The sequence below is a fragment of the Alternaria ethzedia genome (genome assembly GCF_023757985.1).
Source record: "Alternaria ethzedia strain BMP 0044 chromosome Unknown scaffold_2, whole genome shotgun sequence".
Lineage (NCBI taxonomy): Eukaryota > Fungi > Ascomycota > Dothideomycetes > Pleosporales > Pleosporaceae > Alternaria > Alternaria ethzedia.
This window is the reverse complement of record NW_026056195.1, coordinates 1,038,492-1,058,073: the sequence shown is the minus strand read 5'-3', so window position 1 is coordinate 1,058,073 and position 19,582 is coordinate 1,038,492. Positions and strand designations below refer to the sequence as shown.

Here is a 19,582-nt window from a genome sequence, read left to right as displayed (position 1 = left end):
TGTGCAGGACAATTTTGCTCGCTGACCTCATTGGGCATCCATCCTGTCTGACGCAAGGTAGATTGCCCGAGTCTCTGTTGCGACTAATCGTTCGCAAACACGCAGCATCGGAGTCATGGAGGAAACCGATGCAGCGCATGCAAAGGGCAGCAATGCTGCAGACCCGCTCCGTGGCCGGCCAGCTCATCGCTGAAACGCAGGTGATAATTGGCGACAGCCCGCACACATTTCTGTCTCTGCAGGGAATTCATACCTCCTCCAGTACTCTTCTTCCCCTTTAACGTTCCCATTCGATCACCACAGACGCATCGCATCCGAGCTGACCTGCACTTTGTGGCTGTTACCGATCTGCGAGCTACGCTACCTGCATTGCTGCCTATAGTACTCCAATTCTACCTGCACGATAAGCCAAGGCGTTGCAGGGTTCGACTTGTCAAAACTCTCCACCTCTCCGCTCGAGCTCGCCGCTCAGATATCCCAGTAAAACACTCCCGGGCCACCTCCAGAATGATACAGTCGACGCAACTCCTCTTCCGTATTTCAAAGATTAGACACGCCTGTCGGACTTTGATCCCTTAAGAAGTCAGCACAAATACCTGAAAACATCATCGATACGTACGCGATCGCAATTGGCTGCAAGCAAGCCTGACGCAACTTTCCCCGTCAAATCACCACGACACCCTCCTGGCCATGGCAACACACCACGAGATGCCAGCCGCCGCGCTCAACGGCCATCCGCAATCACCACCCATGACGCCTACTCCTCATACCATTAGTCGCTTCCCGCCGCCAAAATTCTCAACCTCTCCAATACATCGACGCGTAAGCAACTTCATCCAGACACCTCCACTGGAGTACATTGAACCGACCGGACACGACTATCACTTCAGCTTCACACGCCCGCAATCGTGCCCGGCATCTTCGCGTCTGTCGTCAGAGTCCGACAGAGCTTATCCGGCAACAACGTTGGAGGGATCTGAATACGAGACCGACTCTGAGGAGGAATGCGAATCGGATCAAGAAAGTGAACAAGAAGAGGAGATACCGATGCGTCGGGTAGAGAAAGCCCAATTCGTACTCGAAGAACTGGACAGCGATCCAGGCTACGACTGTGACGTAGAGGTAGTGCGACCAGACCATTGCGAAGATGCAAGGAGCGAAAGGAGCGGCACAAAGGCAGCGATATTCGCCAGAATGAACGAGCTACAGCTCGAAGAAGACACTTCAGAAGACGAGGAAAGGGAGCGGATCTACCTAAAGAAGAAGAAACGATGGAGCGCAGGCATTTTCAAGCGCAGCCACAGCCAGAGCGTGGAAGGAGACAGCAGTTACTCCGACGATGACCCTCTCGATGACAGGGACCAGAATGCTCGCCGACTGCGCCGCCGCGTCCGAGGGCCTAGAAGAGGCTCGCTTATCTTCGAAGACCGTGGCTTCTCGAACACGAATAACATTGCGGAGGTTGAGGAACCTGACGAAGGAAGGGTGCTACACTCCAAGGGACCGCCATCCATCCCTAGTGATGACGCCTTTACTCTAGACGAGCTGCCGTTCTGGGGAGGGCACAACATGATGGAGATGGAATTTGAGTCTGACCAGGTGTCAGAATTATGATTGACGAACCTTAGAGGCCATTACCATGACCTTACGGCTGTTTTCTTAGCTGATTGCGTTCACGAGCGACACGCTCGCTGTCGATTGTTGGATTTAGCGTAGCGTACTATTTTCTGAATGCATCTGTTTTTACCTGCACATTGCTCAGCACCCACCAGACAGTAAGACATGGTCTAGATGCGAATTTGAAATCCACCTGCGTCTAAGCTCTGCCTTTGTTGCAGTTTGTTCTTAGAGACGCGTTGGTCTCGCGAGTCAGTGCGGGCTAAACTTAGCCATCCTTAGGTAAACAGAAGGCCCACCTGCCCAGGCGTCAACGGCGGAAGCTGACGGCCGCTTGCAAGCGACCAAATCAACCCACGCCAACTATCAGGCAACACGCATTCACGAAGGACGCGGATAGTCGCCCTTCCGTTGTTCTGCGCCGAGTCGACTGACCTCAGTCACAAAACGCAGCTCATCTCGCGCGAGACCACCCCAAGGCTAGCCTCACTATAGACGTTTACCGGTAGATTGCACACGCATCATCAATCCTCTGCACGGTCAACTTTTCTAGCCGTTTCATCTTCATCAGCGCAAGCGTCAAGAAGTAATTTCCATCCTTTGTCCCATCTATTTCGTGCAAGCGACGCCGTGACGCCGAAATACACCGCCCCCACAAGATCCACGCCCCATCAGCGCTCCCGCTGTAAGGCTGACGGACCGCCAGACATAGTCGCACCGACTTGGAATCCCAGCCAATGATTATTCTTGACCCCAGGATGTCTAAGCATATCGCATCCCTCGCTGAAGAAAATACACAATTAGTCGGCAAGCGTCAACACCGTACTGTACAGCCCTCCGGAATCGTGACTTCCGTCCAGGACAGCTGATGAGTGCTGGTAAGACGGATGAGAACAATGGAGGTATAAGTAAAGCAGCGTAGAACACTCAGTTGGAGAATCATCTCCTTACAACACAACCAGAAACTCATACTACCATCTCATCTTTTCCTCTTTACTTTCCATTATCTCCTTGTTTCTTTACTGTCTATCCAAGCCTTCGCTTCTTAATCAGTAATCATGTTCACCATCACCAACATCGTCGTTGCTTCGCTTGCTCTTGGTGCTGTTCAGGCACTCCCTCAGCACATCCATGCGAGACAGGACAATGCTACTTCCACTCCTGCTGCCCCGGCAGCACCTGTTTCGACGCCTGACATCTTCGACGACCTCCTCACTGCTCCTACAGCCATCAAGCGTTTCCAAAGGCTTTTGACTGTGGGAGAAGGCCCTGAAGGCCCTGAGCTCCTGAAGGGAGACGACCTCCGCAAGGCGACCGTCTTCACTTTCGACAGGAATGCGAAGCCAGCCCCTGGCGCAGAGGGTGGGGTTGCGGTCGCAGCTGTGAGTGTCCTCGTTTCTGTAATCGACACAACTTATACTAATCCCCTCACCAGAACATCGGAAACTTCCCCATCCTAACCGGTCTCGGTATCTCCACCACCGTCGGTTTCCTCGAGCCCTGCGGCATCAACACCCCCCACGTCCACCCGCGCGCCACCGAGATGCTCACCCTCGTCGAAGGCGAGAAGATGGAGTTTGGTTTCGTCCTCGAGAACGCACTTGTCGGGCCTAAGCAGAACCCAGAAGTCGCAGGGTACCTCAACGCCTTCGAGGCTACAGTCTTCCCTCAAGGCTCCATCCACTACCAGTTCAACAACAACTGCAAGCCAGCGACTTTTGTGGCGGCGCTCAACTCCGAGGACCCTGGTACTAGCCAGATTGCGCAGAACTTCTTTGCGCTTAACTCGGAGGTTGTGGATGCTACGCTTGGTTTCCCGGTAGGTTACATTTGTTAGAATGGTTTGGAGGTTATGCTAACGTGTTTTGAAGGGTCAAATCAACAGCAAGAACATCGACGAGTTCGGTGCTTCGCTTCCTGCCAACCTTGCCCGTGATGCCAGAGCCTGCATGGCTAAGTGTGGACAATAAATCTACTGGGAAGGCACAACACGTTGAGGGACACTCGGGAGGTTGTAATATGACGGGACGACATCTTCGAAAGCAGCATACATAGCGACGGCGCGATTTAGATTCACCGAACGATTGGTGGGCATTGGTTATTGGTTTTACTTCTTTGTGGATTTACCTTGGACTTATCTGTTATTGAGCTTTACACTCCTTATGCAAGCGAATAGAAAACACTTGTTTATCAGAGCTACTGCATTATGTCATGCGTGAGTGTTTGTTCGAGCTTCCTCAAAAGAAGGGGTGGGCAGCCACACATGTGGCACAGCAACTGGACCCTGGAAATGTTATTTTGGTGACTGTTCCCGGCCCCGCAACGACTCATCCAGTTGGGCGCAGGGCGCAAGATACACCAACAACTCACCCGCTTCGACTGAGCTTGAGAAAACCAGCTTTAAATCGCTGTTTTTGCTCACCCCTTCTTTCTCCAAACAACTCCACTACTCTCCTTCCGGTCTCGAGTCAATTGGCACACCAGCTGCCCCTCGTACCCCACCACGGCCGACACAATGGCAGACCCCGCGGCAATCCAACAGGAGATCGCGGACATTGAGAAGAGAATCGAAGAAGCGCAGACACAACTCAAGGATGCAAAGTCAAGATTACAAAAAGCTCAGGCAGCTTCGTTCGTCAACCCCGGCGCGAACATGTCCGAGGAAGAAAAGATGGCGCTCATCAAGGTCAACCTGGCGGAAGTCTTGAACCCAGAGATCATGGACGAGGCGCTGAAGAAGCAAGGACACTTGAAGGTTTACTGGGGTACTGCGACAACAGGACGGCCACATTGCGGTTACGTATGTTGACATCGCGAGATACGGTCGCGTGCACTGCTAACGATGTATACTCTAGTTCGTACCTATCCTCAAGCTCGCACAATTCCTCGCTGCAGGCTGCCACGTCAAGATCCTGCTCGCAGACATCCACGGCTTCCTCGACAACCTAAAAGCGCCCATCGAGCTCGTCAAGTTCCGCGCGGAATACTACCGCTACACCATCACCGCGCTACTCAAGGCCGTCAAGGTGCCAATTGACAAGCTGGAGTTCGTGCTGGGATCGAGCTATGAGTTGAACTCGGACTACACCATGGACCTGCTGAGACTAGCGAGTATAACAAGCGAGGCAGCTGCAAAGAAGGCCGGCGCAGAGGTTGTCAAGCAGACCGAGAACGCGCCCTTGAGCGGCCTCATCTACCCACTCATGCAAGCCCTCGACGAGCAGTACCTCGACGTAGACGTCCAATTCGGAGGCGTAGACCAACGCAAGATCTTCGCCCTCGCAAAAGACGTACTCCCCAAGATCGGCTACAAAGAGCGCGCCCACTTGATGAACCCCATGGTTCCCGGTCTGCAAGGCGGAAAGATGAGCTCGTCCGACCCAGACTCCAAGATCGACGTCCTAGACGACGCAGACGTAGTAAAGCGCAAGCTTAAGAAAGCGCACGCGGCGCCCAAGATCGTCGAAGAAAACGGCGTCCTCAGCTTCGTCGAATACGTACTCCTGCCCGCCAGCCACCTCAACTACGGCGAGCCCAAATTCGTCGTAAAGCGTCGCGACGCCGAGCTCCTTACCTACACAGACATTAAGAAGATGCAAGAAGACTACGCAGCCGACATTCTCACACCCCAGGATCTCAAGCCCGCGGTTACGGAGGCGCTCAACGCGCTTCTGGAGCCCGTGCAGAAGGAGTTCCAGGGCAACCAGGAGTGGAAGGATATCGAGCAGAAGGCTTACCCGCCGCCGCCGGTGGTCAAGAAGGAGAAGAAGGTTAAGAATAAGGGTACTTTCCATCCGAAGCAGAGGAATGTGGAGGCTAAGCCTGATGGGCATGTTGAGGGTGAGGATAAGGACAAGGTTGATGTTGGGACTGAGGGTGGGGAGAAGGCTATTGAGGGGCTGAGTTTGGAGGAGAAGAAGTAGATGGGTCGGATAGATGTTTCGTGATACCGTGTAGATGAGCATACTAGTTGCGTCCGTCGTTGCATATGCCTACAACACTCTGTTTAGTAGTGTCTGTGAGGATTACATGCTCTGGTTGGTACAAGTGTCTCGTCCTTCATGGAGCCTAGAGAAGGCTACCGTGGTATTCCACATCCAATAGTTATGAGTCTTCCTGTTCCTCCAGAGCCGCCAGTGCCACTCAAAGCTGCTGACTTCGTACCTTTTCCACTCTGGATAAATATTTGTTGAAGCAGCTCCATCCCTCTTTCAAGAGTACAACTCCGCCTCATCCCTTCTCATCTCCATCCCCCCACCTCCCTCCCCATGCATCCCATGCTCAGGTCTCTTCAACGCAGTCCCCTCCTTCAAATACAAAATCAACCTAAACGCCGCATTCCCATTCAAATAATACCGATGCAGCCTCTTACTCCGTGTAAACCCCAGCCGCTCATACAGTTTCAAACTGGCTGTATTCGACACCTCAGTCTCGAGGACGATCTCGTCGGCGTCGCGCGCAGTCATGGCGTCGATGGCGAGGCGAACGAGTTGCGTGGCTATGCCGCGGCCGCGGTATTCTTCTTGCGTGGCGAGCATGGCGATGTAGCCGCGGTAGGTGCCGCTGCGGTGGGGTTCGAGTTTGCAGGTTATTACGCCGATGAGGGAGTTTGTGGGGGAGAGGGCCTGTGGAGGGATGAGGGTTAGACACTGTAAGGTGGTTTGGGGAAGGGGGAGAGAGAAGTACCATGTAGCATAAATCACCCCATTGGTATAAGAAGTACCGGTATACATAGATACTGTATGGCTCGGATAGGTCTTTGGAGATTAATTGGCGGATGGCGGGGAGGTACTGCTCTTCTTTCGAGGGTTCGTATTGGACATATTGGAGGTCGTCAGGTTCCTTCAGCTGTTTGGTCAAGGGTGCCGCCGTCGCCGTCGCATCAACTGTGACGTCGCCATCTTCATTGCCGGCCATGGCGCGTGGGAAGGAGAGCGATGCGCGTATGCTCAGCCCCTCATAGCGGCCGGCTTGGCCCGCCGTGTCAGGAACGTGCTTTCTCGTGCATCCTTGTGCCGATCATTCCGTCACATGCCGAGGGACGATAACCAAAAACAATCTCGTGGCAGTCGCCCACGCTTTCCCGTACAACCCCGCGTACAACTTCCAACGCTTCGTTCATGTCTTTCCTGAGACGCCGCTTCGGCGGTGGCGGCGGCGGCGATGACAGCGAGATCTCGACGCCCGAACTGTCCCGCGAACCTTCTCCCGGACCGGATGGGAAATACAAGCGTCCTGCCAACTTGCGCCTGATTACCGCGGAGCAGCTGCAGACGCTCAAGAAGAGGGGGCAGCATAAGAAACGGAGGAATTTCTGGGTGTTTGGTCTGGGAGGCATATTCGGGTTGTTGCTGGCGGGCTTCTTTGCGAGCAGTAATGACATGATTGATCTGAGTAGTTTGGAGGGCGTCAACTTGGAGAGCATCATGGAGGCGCTGCCAGACAACTTTGTGAAGAGCGCGCAGCAGATGCAGGTACGCGCGACCTTTGTTTTCTGCAGAAGAGGACTGAATGGGAGACCCTGCGCATGGAGTGGAATCGAGGCTGACTGCCCCAACTCAGTAGAAATCAGAAAAAGACGCCGTAAACTACGATTCCTTCGCCGTCGGTCTCCACGCGCAGAAACAAGGCATCAAAGCCAAACACCCCGTTATCATGATCCCCGGTGTCATCTCGACGGGTCTTGAATCCTGGGGTACAGAAGAAGGGTCAAGACAATACTTTCGCAAGAGATTGTGGGGGTCATGGACGATGATGCGCGCGCTCGTGCTGGACAAGGCACAATGGAAACGACACATCATGCTCGACAAAGACAGTGGTCTCGATCCACCCGGCGTGAAGCTACGGGCAGCGCAAGGGTTCGACGCAGCCGACTTCTTCATAACGGGATACTGGATATGGAATAAGATTCTGGAGAACCTCGCTACCATCGGGTATGATCCAGGTAATGCCTTCACTGCAGCCTACGACTGGCGCATGTCGTACATGAACTACGAGATACGGGACCAGTACTTCACGCGTCTGAAGTCGCACATCGAAGTTGCCGTGCGCGTGTCTGACAGGAAAGTCGTTCTTCTCTCGCATTCCATGGGTTCACAGGTCCTCTACTACTTCCTGCACTGGGTCGAAGCGGAAGGTTACGGCAATGGCGGACCAAACTGGGTCGACGAATACATCGACAGCTGGATCAATATCTCCGGCTGCATGCTCGGCGCCCTAAAAGACATGCCCGCCGTCCTCTCCGGCGAAATGAAAGACACAGCCCAACTCAACGCCTTCGCCGTCTACGGCCTCGAGCGCTTCCTCTCGCGCTACGAACGCGCCGAAATCTTCCGCGCAATGCCCGGTCTCTCCTCCATGCTCCCCCTCGGCGGCAACGCCGTCTGGGGCGACGAAACTGGCGCCCCCGACGACCTCCCCGGCCAAAACGTAACTTTTGGCCCCTTCATCCGTTTCCGAAACGCAAACAGCACCATGACGCAGAAGAACATTACGGTGGATGATAGTCTGCCGTTTTTATTCCGCAACACAGAACCCTGGTTCAAGAAAATGATTCAAACCTCCTACTCCCACGGCGTAGCCCACACCACCAAACACGTCGAGGACAACCAGTTCCTGCCCGCTAAATGGGTCAACCCCCTCGAGACCCGGTTGCCGCTCGCTCCCAACCTGAAGATCTACTGTTTCTACGGTGTAGGCAAGGATACGGAACGTGCGTATTATTATCGCAGCGACGATGATCCGTTGAGCGGGTTGAATGTTACGCTCGATACGATGTTCACCCAGCAGGAGGGCAATGTGGATCATGGTGTCGTTATGGGTGAGGGGGATGGCACGGTGAATTTGTTGAGTTCGGGGTACATGTGTACGAAAGGGTGGAAGATGAAGAGGTATAACCCCGCAGGTGTGAAAGTGACGACGTTTGAGATGAAACACGAACCTGATCGGTTTAGTCCGAGGGGAGGACCTAATACTGGTATGTCTTTCCTCTTTGCCCTCCTTTTCCTTTGCTGTCTCCTCGGTTTGGATACATGCTGACGATTATCGTGAAATAGCGGATCACGTAGACATCCTCGGCAGAATGTCACTCAACGATCTCATTCTGCAGGTGGCGGGTGGACGGGGCGAGTTGATCAACGATACCATTCATTCCAATATCAGGGAGTACGCCGAGAAGGTCAAGATTTACGAGGAGGAAGACTGAGCTTCCGTTATGAGTATAAGTCAAGCGGGGATCATGTATATGAATAGCGATGCCAGCGATGAACGATTACGTTGCAAGGAGATGGTGAGGGATGGATGGGTAGGGGGGCTCCGGCTCAGATCACTTGATTAAATGATCGATCGCTGGAGACTACGGAAATGATACCATAGACTACTGTTTACCCACTCACTACACTCTTGTAGATGCCTTCTTATCCAGGAGACCAGATTGGACAATATTCTTTTGCATTACGTCAAGGTAAAAGACGGCGGTGTGCTTCAAGCTAATGTTATTGTTGGGAGGATACTTGGCTTGGTGAATCTGTGTTGGGAGTTTGTTCTCCTTCTCCTTGGTCGTCCACGTCTGCAGTAACGAAATGATAATGATGGTACACCTCCTCCACCTCCTCCTGCTCCTTCACTACCCCACTCGCTCTTCGCCCTCCTCCCCAGACCTAGACTAAAAGTCCGCCTTCCCACCCATAACCTTCGCCGCATTAACCGCACTCATCTTGTTCGCCCAGCCCTGCGCAGGCACAATCTTCCTCACAGTCCTCACCTCATCAGACGCGTATCCTGGAATACGAATATTGTAGTTGCGCTCGAGAATGACTTGGATATCGCGGATGTCGAGCTGGGGCGAGTCGCGCAGCTTGCTAAGCTTGCACGCGTTGCTGATGACGTTGTCGACGAAGTCGTCGGCGAGTTGGAGGACGGCCTGCGGAGTGGTTAGATATTGTGTTTGAGGGCATATAGGAGATGGGGCTTACCTCTTCGACTTCTGGTGTTAGGGCTTCTTCTGATCCACCTGTTACCTGCCTCACGAGCTCATCTAGCTTCCGCTTGCTGAGCACCCGATCGCCTTCACCTTCGAGTTGGAATGGTGGTGGACGTGGAATGACGGGTTGGCCCATGGGTCCTGGCGCGCCGTTGGTTGGCCCACTCATAGTAGGCCGGGATTGGCCCATGTGGACGGCTTGTGGTGAGGTGACATTCAGATGGCGTGGAATGGGCATCTTAGGGTTATTAAGCTGCTCGCGTTCGCGACTGCCAAAGTTGCCGCCTTGTCCGCCTTGCTGCATGGGTGTGTTTGTGCGTTGCGGGTCGGTGTAGGAGCGGTTCGCGGCGCTGACGGCGGCGCTGTGGGAGAGAGGAATTGGTGGGCCGGGCGCGTTCGAGGCGGCGGATTGAGGGTGTGGTGAGTTGCTCTGCTGGTGCGCGTTCGCCTGCATGGGGTTGATCTGAGGTCGCTGCTGCTGTTGTTGCTGGTGGAAGTTCTGTTGCTGTTGTCCCTGCGCGAATTGCGGCATCTGGCCTGGAGGCATCGTCTGCGAGTGAGGCCCTGGCGGAGGTCGAGCTTGCGGCTGTCCTTGCTGCATTTGTTGCTGCTGCTGCTGCTGCTGCGGAAGTGAAGGCGGCATCTGCTGGTTGTGTTGTTGGTTATGCTGCTGTTGCGACGGGCCCTGCTGGTGGTTTCCCTGGTTTTGTTGCATGTTGAACTGGGGTTGTGGTTGGGGTTGAGTTTGCGATTGTTGTTGGGGTTGTGGTTGTAGTGTCTGTCCGCCCTCAATCTTGATTTGAGGCTCCTCTTTCACTTGGGGCTGCGCGGGCATGTTAGGTTGTGAAGGCTGGCGCTGAGGCGCTTGGGGCTGTTGTTGCGGCGGTTGCTGCTGCTGCTGCTGCTGTTGTGGGGGCGATTGCGCTGTGTTCTGGCTCTGAGGTTGCGCCTGAGCCTGGCCCTGCGCATTTCCCTCGCGTTCATCCTTCCATTGCTTCTGCATGGCACGGAACTTGTCAATCTGGGCCTTGATCTTAGCAGACTCCTTCTCGATGTTGGCCTTCATCATGAGCTGTTCCTGGGGTAGTTCCTGCCCATTGTTCTGCCTTTCGGTAAGCTGATGAACAAGCCGCCGTCTCTGCTCGTTAAAGGAAGCTTGTTTGGCAAGCATGTTAAGATAACCAGATCGGTACTCCTTGATTTTGGTCTCGTACTCGGGTGTGCCTGGCGCCGGTCCATTCGTGGGTCCCTGCATGGGGAACTCGTGGACATGCTTGACGATAGCAGGATCGACCTGGCCGCGTCCTGGGTTCTGGCCTTGGTTGGGCTGTTGTCCTTGGTTCTGCTGGTTGGGTTGCGCGCCGGCACCACCAGCTCCTCCATTGGGACCCTGGCCTCCTTCCTGCTTGACCGCATTGGGGTTCTGCTGGCCGGCTGCACTCGACTGTCCAGCTTGTGCTTGGTTCTGATTTCCCTGTTGCTGCTGTGCCTTCATCTTTGCGCGATACTGGCGTTCGCGCGCGATGAACTTTTGCGACCAGTCCGTCAGCTTCTGACGCGCCGTGGTATTCTCCTGGCTGCCCGGCGGGTTGTTGTTGAAGATGTTCCACGAGCTCTGCATGATCAAGCGGTACTTCTGCTTCTCGTCTTCGGGAAGACATTGTAGCTTGAGGATGTCATCGGGGCGTAGCAGCTGCTGGCCTTGCTGCTGGCCGCCGCTGGCCTGCTGTGGCTGGGATTCGCTCATCGCGAGGACTGCGGACTTCGGAGCCGCGCGTTGGGGGGTCGAGTCGTATGCGAGGTTTGATGCGGGAAGAGGTCTTGGTGTTGTCGCGTAGTTGCTGTGATTAAAAGATGAGTGGCAGAGATGGATTCTTGGTGTCTGAAGTTTGATAGTGGGAGTGGTGAGGTTTGGAGTGATGGTCCACGCATGGGGCCAAGCACCCGACAACGACCATGTCGCGCGTTTGTACGACCGCACGTGCACGCGTCGGTCCTCACTGACACATACGTGCATCAGCCAAGCAACTTCTCTATTATCTTGCATCTAACTAATGCTACCGCTCAGATGCAAACGGTATCTCACTACTCTGAGAATCAACCTTCGAAACTTCCCCTTTTGCGAGCGCCCGCTCTCTGGTATTCCGGACTTCCCACTCGAATTCCTTGAGTGCCCTGATCTCGCTACCAACAAACAACAACCCCATCAATCCGTCGATGACACCAACACTAAATCCCAATGTACTCAACAACATTAGTATGAAGGCAACGTAGTTCTTGGGTGACCACCAGACACCTATTAGGCAGCCAACGGAGAATGAGAGCTGGTAGAAGAAGTGACCTATGCGCAGCTTGCGCTGTATCCTTTCTCGGACCTGGTACTTGAGTATGGTTGCCATGATCTCGTCATAGACCTCGATGGGCAAATATTTCTCAGGCAGTGCCCATGGGGATAGCCGTATGGCTGACGGATCAGTAGAAGTCCTCGTCAGTGTCGCTTCGACGGAGAAATGATCGCTCAAGGAGCAGTGTAGCGTAGGATGACGCATCGCCATGCCTACGTTAGCTTCCTTGAGCTCCCACTCAGCTGTCTCCTCCTTGGTCTCTGGGTGGTGGTATCGCCCGCTGCTGAAGAAGACGTAGTCAAGTCGCTTCGCATTGGGGTCTGGAACGGCAGGATCTATTTGCACGTTCTCACCCTTATTGAGACGTCTCTGTTGTCCTTTGTTCCACCGCCAGGAGTTCAGCTCACTGTCGCACGTTGCTCCATTGACAGTCATGTTGAACTGCGCAGATGGCATTGGTACGCCGCGAACCTGCTCGACCTTGTCTTTCGCTGCGCCGATAGAGGACTCAGGGTGTAGGATGCGCCATACGTCCCGGACAGGCGAATGCGTCTCTATGATACGGTGCGCGAGGGATAAGGGGATCATGTTGAAGTCGCCCATGCCGATGACGAGATGTCCACGTTCAGCCGCTGCGCGCATGAGTTTTGTGATTTCCCACGCTTGGGCTGTCCGGTGGCAGATGTAGGAATCGTGTGGTTCGCGTTCATATGGAGCGTGAAGCTATTGGAGTCAGTGCGTGTACTTTGTAGCTGAACGCCCAACTTACATGCGTGCAGAACACTTCTGCAATGTCTCTCTTGGACGGCCCCATCTGGATTCTTGCACATGCGACTCCCTTTCCCACAAACCAATCGCCACGATAGAATGCAGCAGGCCGTCCATTCAGAGGGTACCGCACCATATTGCTCTCGAGAATAGGCCATCGTGACAGAATGACTAAACCACCACCGAAGATTCCGCTGTGGTAGAACTTGCCATAGGGCAATATGTGTTGTGTCTTCTCCCTTATGGCATTGTAGTCTTGCTGGGTCCAGCACTCCTGGAGTCCGACAATGTCTGGCTGCGGACTGGCGGCGGCGATCTGGTTTCCGATTTCGGTAAGGCGCTCGTTGCGCAGCTTGGAGATGAACTTGAGACCCCAGCAATTGAGCGATAGAATGCGAATACTCGAGGGTGGTGGGCCGAGTTGTGAATCCATTGTGTAGACGGACGCGAGTTGAACGGACGGGTATGATGCAACCCAGGAAATGTACCTGAGATGCTGCAGGGATGCTGGGGACCGCCTGCACGCTAACTTTCCATTGCCGATCAGTCGCGTTCCGCAATTCACTACGCAACATCAAGCCAACTACCACATTGAACATGGACAACACACGGTCAACCTCACCGAAAAGACGGCGCGAAGACGAAGACGGCTACGATGACGAACGACCGCGCAAACGCTCCGCCTCACACGAACCGCCCAATGCCTCCCCCAGCTACAGGATAGCGGAAAGACCCGCGCGCCGATACAGCAGAGGAGACAGCGAAGACGAACCACGCGAATACCGAGACCGGCGGCCCTCCTACTCGCGCTCGCGATCACGGTCACGCCGCTCCAGCACCTCCTCATCCTCGCACCAGCGCCGCACATCACCCTCAAAGCCCACCACTCTAAACTATGCGCCCACGCTCATCCTACGCGGCCACAAGAAAGCCATATCCTGCGTCAAGTTCTCGCCCGACGGCCGCTACATTGCCTCAGCCTCAGCCGACTGCACAATCAAGATCTGGGACGCACACACCGGCGCCCTCGAACACACGCTCGAAGGCCACCTCGCAGGTATAAGCACGATATGCTGGTCCCTCGACTCCAAGATCCTCGCCTCGGGGTCCGACGACAAGAGTATAAGGCTCTGGGACACAACCACTGGGCTCGCCCACCCCACGCCTTTCATCGGCCACCACAACTACGTCTACAGCATAGCCTTCAGCCCCAAAGGCAACATGCTCGTCTCGGGCTCCTACGACGAAGCAGTCTACCTATGGGACGTCCGCGCCGCCCGCGTCATGCGCTCTCTCCCCGCGCACTCCGACCCCGTTGGCGGCGTAGACTTTGTCCGCGACGGTACGCTCATCGTATCGTGCTCTCACGACGGCCTGATTCGTGTCTGGGACACGGCAACAGGACAGTGCCTCCGCACCCTCGTCCACGAAGATAACGCCCCCGTTTCCTCCGTCATCTTCTCGCCAAACGGCAAATACATCCTCGCGTGGACCCTGGATTCCTGCATCCGCCTGTGGAACTACATTGAAGGGAAAGGGAAATGCGTGAAAACGTATCAAGGACACGTGAATAAACAATACTCGCTTTCCGGTGCGTTTGGCACGTACACAGGGAAAGAAGAGGGTGTCGAATACGCATTCGTTGCGTCTGGGGATGAAGAGGGGCAGGTGGTGTTGTGGGATGTTAGTAGTAAGAATGTGTTGCAGAGGTTGGAGGGACATGGCGATGCGGTGTTGAGTGTGCATACGCATCCGACTGAGAAGTTGATTGTGAGTGCGGGGTTGGATCGCACGATCAGGCTTTGGAGACCGAGGGAGGGTGAAATAATTGTCAACGGCGAGAAAGAGACTGAGAAGGTCAATGGGGTGGGAGAGGGAGAGGCTGTAAACGGGATCCAGCGGGAGGAGACGAATGGGTTTGATCCCAATGTTTTGCCGCCGAACCCATTTGCTGAGGGCTGAAAGGGGCCAACCGAACAGCGGTCTAAGGATGGCCAAGAAGAAGAAGATGGAAAGAATTGAATAGAATGTGGTGTAGTTTAGATACCCAGGTAACTAGCGTATGATTGCTAGCACGTATTCTCTCCCTGATCCCGTTGTCCGTAAATCGTTAAGCATCGGAAACGCCTCGTGCTTTTTGGTATACCCCAACGCCGACCATGCCGCGAACAAATTCGCGTCAAGTTGAAAGAAAACGCCGTGAAAATGCACCGCCTCCACCATGTTTCCATGCCATCTTACCCCTCACACCACCCATCTAACTGAAATGGATACCCTCTTGGTTGAAAGCATACAGTAGCTTCAAAAAGTCACCCTCATCACACAACCGCGCCCGCTTATCCGCCAACTGCGTCTCATCCTCCAACACCTTCCTCACCTTCTCCCTGACCAGTTCACTCAGCCTCCCCTTCCTCTTCCTATTCACGCCATTAACCCTCTTCTTACTCTCCGCCTGGAGTTGTTTGAAGAAATCCGGGAGTTCATCGTCCGGGTCGTCCGGGTCAGAAAACCCTTTGAATTCGTCGTCAAGGTCCATATCCGCTTCGTCGCCATCTTCCGTAATCTCACTCGGATCCACCGGACTGTCATCAACAGGAATATCATTCTGCGCACACCACAACCTGTAATTCCCCCCCAGCAACTCCAACACCGCCGCCGTACCCAAGAAACTCGCTCGTAACGTCCTATTCTTCCGCACAAAGCAGATGCGTAACAAGCCATCCCACTCCTCATACGCAATCTGCGGCCGCGGATTCTTCGGCTCGATACGCACGACGTTGCTCTCGACCTGCGGCGGGGGATTGAAGTTATTACGTCCGACTTTCATGACGTGGCTGACTTTACTCCACATTTGTACGTTGACGGAGAGGCGGGAGTAGAGTTTCTCGCCGGGCCGCGCGAAGAGGCGCATGGCGAATTCGCGCTGGAACATGAGGATGCAGCAGCGGGGTGGGTGGGCGAGGGCAAGCAGTTTGAAGACCAGTGGTGAGGAAATTTGGTAGGGCGTATTGCTTATACAGACATCGAAGCGGGGGAGTTCGGCCTTTATCACGTCGCCCAACCGGATCGTTAATCGCTTTTCCTCCGGGCTGCCTTGAACTCGTTTTGTCAATTCAGCGGCCATTCGGGGGTCCATTTCTACGGCTGTTACTTGTTTGGCGGCTTTCAGTATCAGGACTGTCAAGTTTCCTGTTCCCGGACCCACTTCGAGAACGTGGTCGGATTGCTTCAAATGCGCTTTTTGGACGATGGCCGTTGCGACACCGGGGTTCTTGAGGATATGCTGGCCGAGGTCTTTGTCCATCTTGAAGATCGAGTGTGCGGCCGAGGCTTTCGCAGAGGCGGCGGCAGGGCGGGCGTAGGGGGAGGCATCTTTGTCGCCGCCTTTGCTGCGCTTTTGCTTTGCTTTCGGCATGGTGGGTGGTTGTGAGGTGGTTTGATGCGGTTGAGTAGGTTTTTCGTCGACGGAGAGAGATCGCGCGAGATCTGAGTAGTGCTGCGACGAGCTTGAGCGGGTAAGCTTGGCGGTTGTGGGTACTGGCCGAACTTGCGATCGGTTGGCGTGGGCTGTTGGATCTGGCGACGATAATTTTTGGTGTTGCAGATCGGATTTACCGCGGGGTTAAGACATGTGAGCGCGCGACTAGCGTGGTCGCGAGTTTGCCCTGATCCATGACGTTGATGCGACTTTCATCGCATTCTCGTAGTCCTTGTGCAAACCCTACTATTCTCGTATGCGAAATAGTATCGCGAACCTAGCCTCAAGCCTTCTGTTTTCATCGCGTTGTCACTCTTTCAAAGTCGCCACACACAGTCGTTCCCTCCTGAAATACTCACCCTTGCCGACGCGCTCCTTCCTCAGCAACCCCAGCAATTGCAATCACTATCAGCATCGCAATTACACTCACTTCATACCACGTGCCCCTAATTGCCCCGCTGTACACTTGCAAACGCGGTTCCTATTGCGGCCTTTGTCGAATCTCCAGTCACCTCGACATGCTATCAGGAGTAGCACCCTAATCGCGCTCTCTCACCTTTACCTCGATCGATTGCGCCCGTTTGCCGTCTACAAAAGCAGCTTTCCGGCCTTCGACCTCCGTCGCTCCTACACCTCACTCCTTACTGCATCAGCAGTCCCAGGAAGCCTAGGAACCTCTTTGATAGACACTCATAAGCCTTTGGCTACAGGAATCATGGCCAGGAAAATCTCTAACGCGCCCTCAGACTCGTCCCTTTCACCTCCTCCTGACAACCTCATGTCAGCCACCGAAACCGCTACCGTCGCCCAACCAGTAGCGAACGGCAAGAAGCGGAAGGCCGAGACAACACCCCGTACAAGGAGGACCAGAGCACAACAAGTCGACGTCGAAGATGTTGTTGATGCCGTCGATGAGTCGCCTCGACCCAAGCGTCGCGCTGCCAAGAAGATAAAGGTCACAGAAGAGGTGGAAGATGAAGTCATGGCCCAAGAGAGCGGTGATGGCGAGGGCAAGTCTAAGAAAGCCGTTTCAAGACGTAACAAGAAGACCGCTACTACGAAGAAGGCCGTGGCGGAGGACAGTTCGGTTGAAGCCGAAGTCGATGCAGAGATAGAGGTTGACGCAGATGGAGATGACAAGATCGCGACCAAGACCTCTGTCAAGAAGACCACACGAGGCAAGAAGAGCAAGGCCAAGATCGAAGACAGCGACCATGAAGACAAGCCCAAGCCTAAGCCTAAGCCTAAGGCAAAGGGCAAGGGCAGTACTGCAAAGATCCTACCACCACTTGCAGATCGCACCAAAGACTCAAAGCATCTGATTGGCGCCCATGTCAGCTCCGCCGGAGGTTAGTTCATATCACACTCCCGTCTGCTATTTGTGAAGACCACTGGCTAACATGGACTCGAAAACAATCGTTTAGGCGTACACAACTCCATCATCAACCTTGTATATATCGGGTATGTTTTTGATCTTCCACATTCACCAATTTGAGCCATCGCTAACATCCACAGCGCCAATGCTTTCGCTCTATTCCTGAAGAACCAGCGTAAATGGGAGACCATTGAGATGGATCCAGAACATGCTGCACTTTTCATTCAGGGCTGCAAGGACCATGGTATCAACGCTGCGGAGTGCTGTCTACCCCACGGTTCCTACCTGGTCAACCTTGCTCACCCTGATCCCGCTCGCAAGAAGCAGGCCTACGACTCCTTCTTCAACGACTTGACGCGCTGCCATGCGCTTGGCATCCGGTACTACAATTTCCATCCTGGAAATGCCAATGCCACCACTCGCGAGGAAGGCATTCGCATCATTGCCGAGAACCTCAACCGAGCACATGCAGATCCGGCGACTGGTAGCGTTGTCACTGTACTTGAGACAATGGCAACTCTCGGCAACACCATCGGAGGAACATTCGCTGACATTGCCGCCATCATCAACCTCATCAAGGACAAGAGCCGTGTCGGTGTTTGCCTAGACACCTGCCACGTCTTCGCTGCCGGCTACGATCTCCGTTCCCCTGAAGCCTACGCCACAACCATGGACAAGTTTGACCAGGAGATTGGCCTAGAATACCTCAAAGCCTTCCACGTCAACGACAGCAAAGCCCCTCTATCCAGCTTCCGCGACCTCCACGCCCGCATCGGTACCGGATACCTCGGCCTCCAAGCCTTCCACAACCTCATGAACGACGAGCGCTTCCACGGTCTCCCCATGGTTCTCGAGACCCCCGTCGACAGCGTTGACGCCAACGGCAAGAAGGTCGAAGACAAGGGTGTCTGGGCGCGCGAGATCAAGTTGCTCGAGAGCCTGGTCGGCATGGACAACACCTCTGATGAGTTCAAGCAGTTGGAAGCAAAGCTTCTAGCCGAAGGCACCGCTGAACGCGAACGCGTCGGCGATCAAGTTCAGCGCAAGGCCATCAAGGACGCGAAGCCTAAGAAGAAGCGCGCTACCAAGAAGAAGGTGGAGAGTGAGGATGAGGACGAGGAGGATGTGGAGGAATGAGATACAACCACTTGAGTACGTCGATTAGCGCCATCAGAAGGGATGGGTGGCGCATGAACTGTTCTATCCTCGAGGTGACTGTTCCGGCTCTGGTGTTATCCCTTTGGTCGTCTGGTGGAAGATGGAAGAAGGGTACGGGGTTGATGAGAGCAGGAGAAAAGCGGGGTTGAAATGCGTTGATTTGACTGAATTTTGACTTCGGCTTTTTTATCTCCTATGCGATACCCATTTCTTTGTATGGAAGGCATAGCATTTGCATGGGATATATACTGGTGGAGACTTCAAATCAACTCTACATCATGAGCACATATACAACTTATCTTGTACTGTGTAGGCGCATTGGACAACGCGAAGATGATGCTTATTTTGCTATGGTAACATGACCATGTTTCTCATGGACGAGGGCGTTGGATCACTTCGCGGCCAAGGTAGCGAGTAAGAGGACAAGAACAGGTATATGTATTGCTACGGGTCAGAGGTACAGATTGAAGTTCGTATCAGTGTTTTGAGATACCGGACATCAGGTGATCTTAACATAGATTTCACCTGGGCACTGTCTCTTCTTCAAATGCGAGCTGTCGGGGGATGGCTTCGTCATATAGGTCAGCTTCTACTACGCGGATGTGCAAGAGCTGCTTAGGCATCACTTGGCTCTGTAGATGGTGCGTCGGCATGCGTAACTAAACGGTGTGGTCTGACTTCCTAGCTGGGCCACCGAGATGCCGAGCGTGGGTGCCGAGGCCGCGTGTTCGTGCCGATTTGATGTGTAGGGCGTGTTGAGTAAGAGAGCTGACTTCGTGCCTCGTTTAGCTGGTGAGCTCGATGACTAACTAGGTAATAGGGATGGCCAAGCTCGCCTACGCGTAGAGTTCGTAGGGATT

At 54.2% G+C, this 19,582-nt stretch overlaps 10 protein-coding genes across 10 annotated transcripts; 6 read left to right on the top strand and 4 right to left on the bottom strand.

The window, feature by feature from the left end:
• Positions 1–690: 690 nt before the first annotated feature.
• On the top strand, positions 691–1,614 carry J4E87_001155 (uncharacterized protein; the record flags this gene model as incomplete). The annotated part of the gene is made up of 1 exon (XM_049372802.1): positions 691–1,614. One exon carries the CDS (start codon positions 691–693, stop codon positions 1,612–1,614), a length of 924 nt encoding a protein of 307 aa, XP_049237460.1.
• Positions 1,615–2,675: 1,061 nt separating this feature from the next.
• On the top strand, positions 2,676–3,587 carry J4E87_001154 (uncharacterized protein; the record flags this gene model as incomplete). The annotated part of the gene is made up of 3 exons (XM_049372801.1): positions 2,676–2,999; positions 3,053–3,436; positions 3,489–3,587. 3 exons carry the CDS (start codon positions 2,676–2,678, stop codon positions 3,585–3,587), a joined length of 807 nt encoding a protein of 268 aa, XP_049237459.1.
• A 545-nt stretch (positions 3,588–4,132) lies between these two features.
• On the top strand, positions 4,133–5,540 carry J4E87_001153 (uncharacterized protein; the record flags this gene model as incomplete). The annotated part of the gene is made up of 2 exons (XM_049372800.1): positions 4,133–4,417; positions 4,473–5,540. The coding sequence occupies 2 exons, from the start codon at positions 4,133–4,135 to the stop codon at positions 5,538–5,540; spliced, it is 1,353 nt and encodes a 450-aa protein (XP_049237458.1).
• A 288-nt stretch (positions 5,541–5,828) lies between these two features.
• On the bottom strand, positions 5,829–6,534 carry NAA30 (N-alpha-acetyltransferase 30; the record flags this gene model as incomplete). The annotated part of the gene is made up of 2 exons (XM_049372799.1): positions 5,829–6,242; positions 6,304–6,534. The coding sequence occupies 2 exons, from the start codon at positions 6,532–6,534 to the stop codon at positions 5,829–5,831; spliced, it is 645 nt and encodes a 214-aa protein (XP_049237457.1).
• A 203-nt stretch (positions 6,535–6,737) lies between these two features.
• On the top strand, positions 6,738–8,821 carry J4E87_001151 (uncharacterized protein; the record flags this gene model as incomplete). The annotated part of the gene is made up of 3 exons (XM_049372798.1): positions 6,738–7,091; positions 7,183–8,593; positions 8,673–8,821. 3 exons carry the CDS (start codon positions 6,738–6,740, stop codon positions 8,819–8,821), a joined length of 1,914 nt encoding a protein of 637 aa, XP_049237456.1.
• Positions 8,822–9,280: 459 nt separating this feature from the next.
• J4E87_001150 (uncharacterized protein) lies at positions 9,281–11,345 on the bottom strand (the record flags this gene model as incomplete). Its single annotated transcript, XM_049372797.1, has 2 exons — positions 9,281–9,538; positions 9,591–11,345. The coding sequence occupies 2 exons, from the start codon at positions 11,343–11,345 to the stop codon at positions 9,281–9,283; spliced, it is 2,013 nt and encodes a 670-aa protein (XP_049237455.1).
• Positions 11,346–11,655: 310 nt separating this feature from the next.
• Positions 11,656–13,144, bottom strand: J4E87_001149 (uncharacterized protein; the record flags this gene model as incomplete). The annotated part of the gene is made up of 2 exons (XM_049372796.1): positions 11,656–12,666; positions 12,713–13,144. 2 exons carry the CDS (start codon positions 13,142–13,144, stop codon positions 11,656–11,658), a joined length of 1,443 nt encoding a protein of 480 aa, XP_049237454.1.
• Positions 13,145–13,308: 164 nt separating this feature from the next.
• J4E87_001148 (uncharacterized protein) lies at positions 13,309–14,673 on the top strand (the record flags this gene model as incomplete). Its single annotated transcript, XM_049372795.1, has 1 exon — positions 13,309–14,673. One exon carries the CDS (start codon positions 13,309–13,311, stop codon positions 14,671–14,673), a length of 1,365 nt encoding a protein of 454 aa, XP_049237453.1.
• Positions 14,674–14,968: 295 nt separating this feature from the next.
• On the bottom strand, positions 14,969–16,126 carry J4E87_001147 (uncharacterized protein; the record flags this gene model as incomplete). Its single annotated transcript, XM_049372794.1, has 1 exon — positions 14,969–16,126. One exon carries the CDS (start codon positions 16,124–16,126, stop codon positions 14,969–14,971), a length of 1,158 nt encoding a protein of 385 aa, XP_049237452.1.
• Positions 16,127–16,904: 778 nt separating this feature from the next.
• Positions 16,905–18,701, top strand: J4E87_001146 (uncharacterized protein; the record flags this gene model as incomplete). Its single annotated transcript, XM_049372793.1, has 3 exons — positions 16,905–17,538; positions 17,614–17,650; positions 17,705–18,701. The coding sequence occupies 3 exons, from the start codon at positions 16,905–16,907 to the stop codon at positions 18,699–18,701; spliced, it is 1,668 nt and encodes a 555-aa protein (XP_049237451.1).
• Positions 18,702–19,582: the final 881 nt, after the last annotated feature.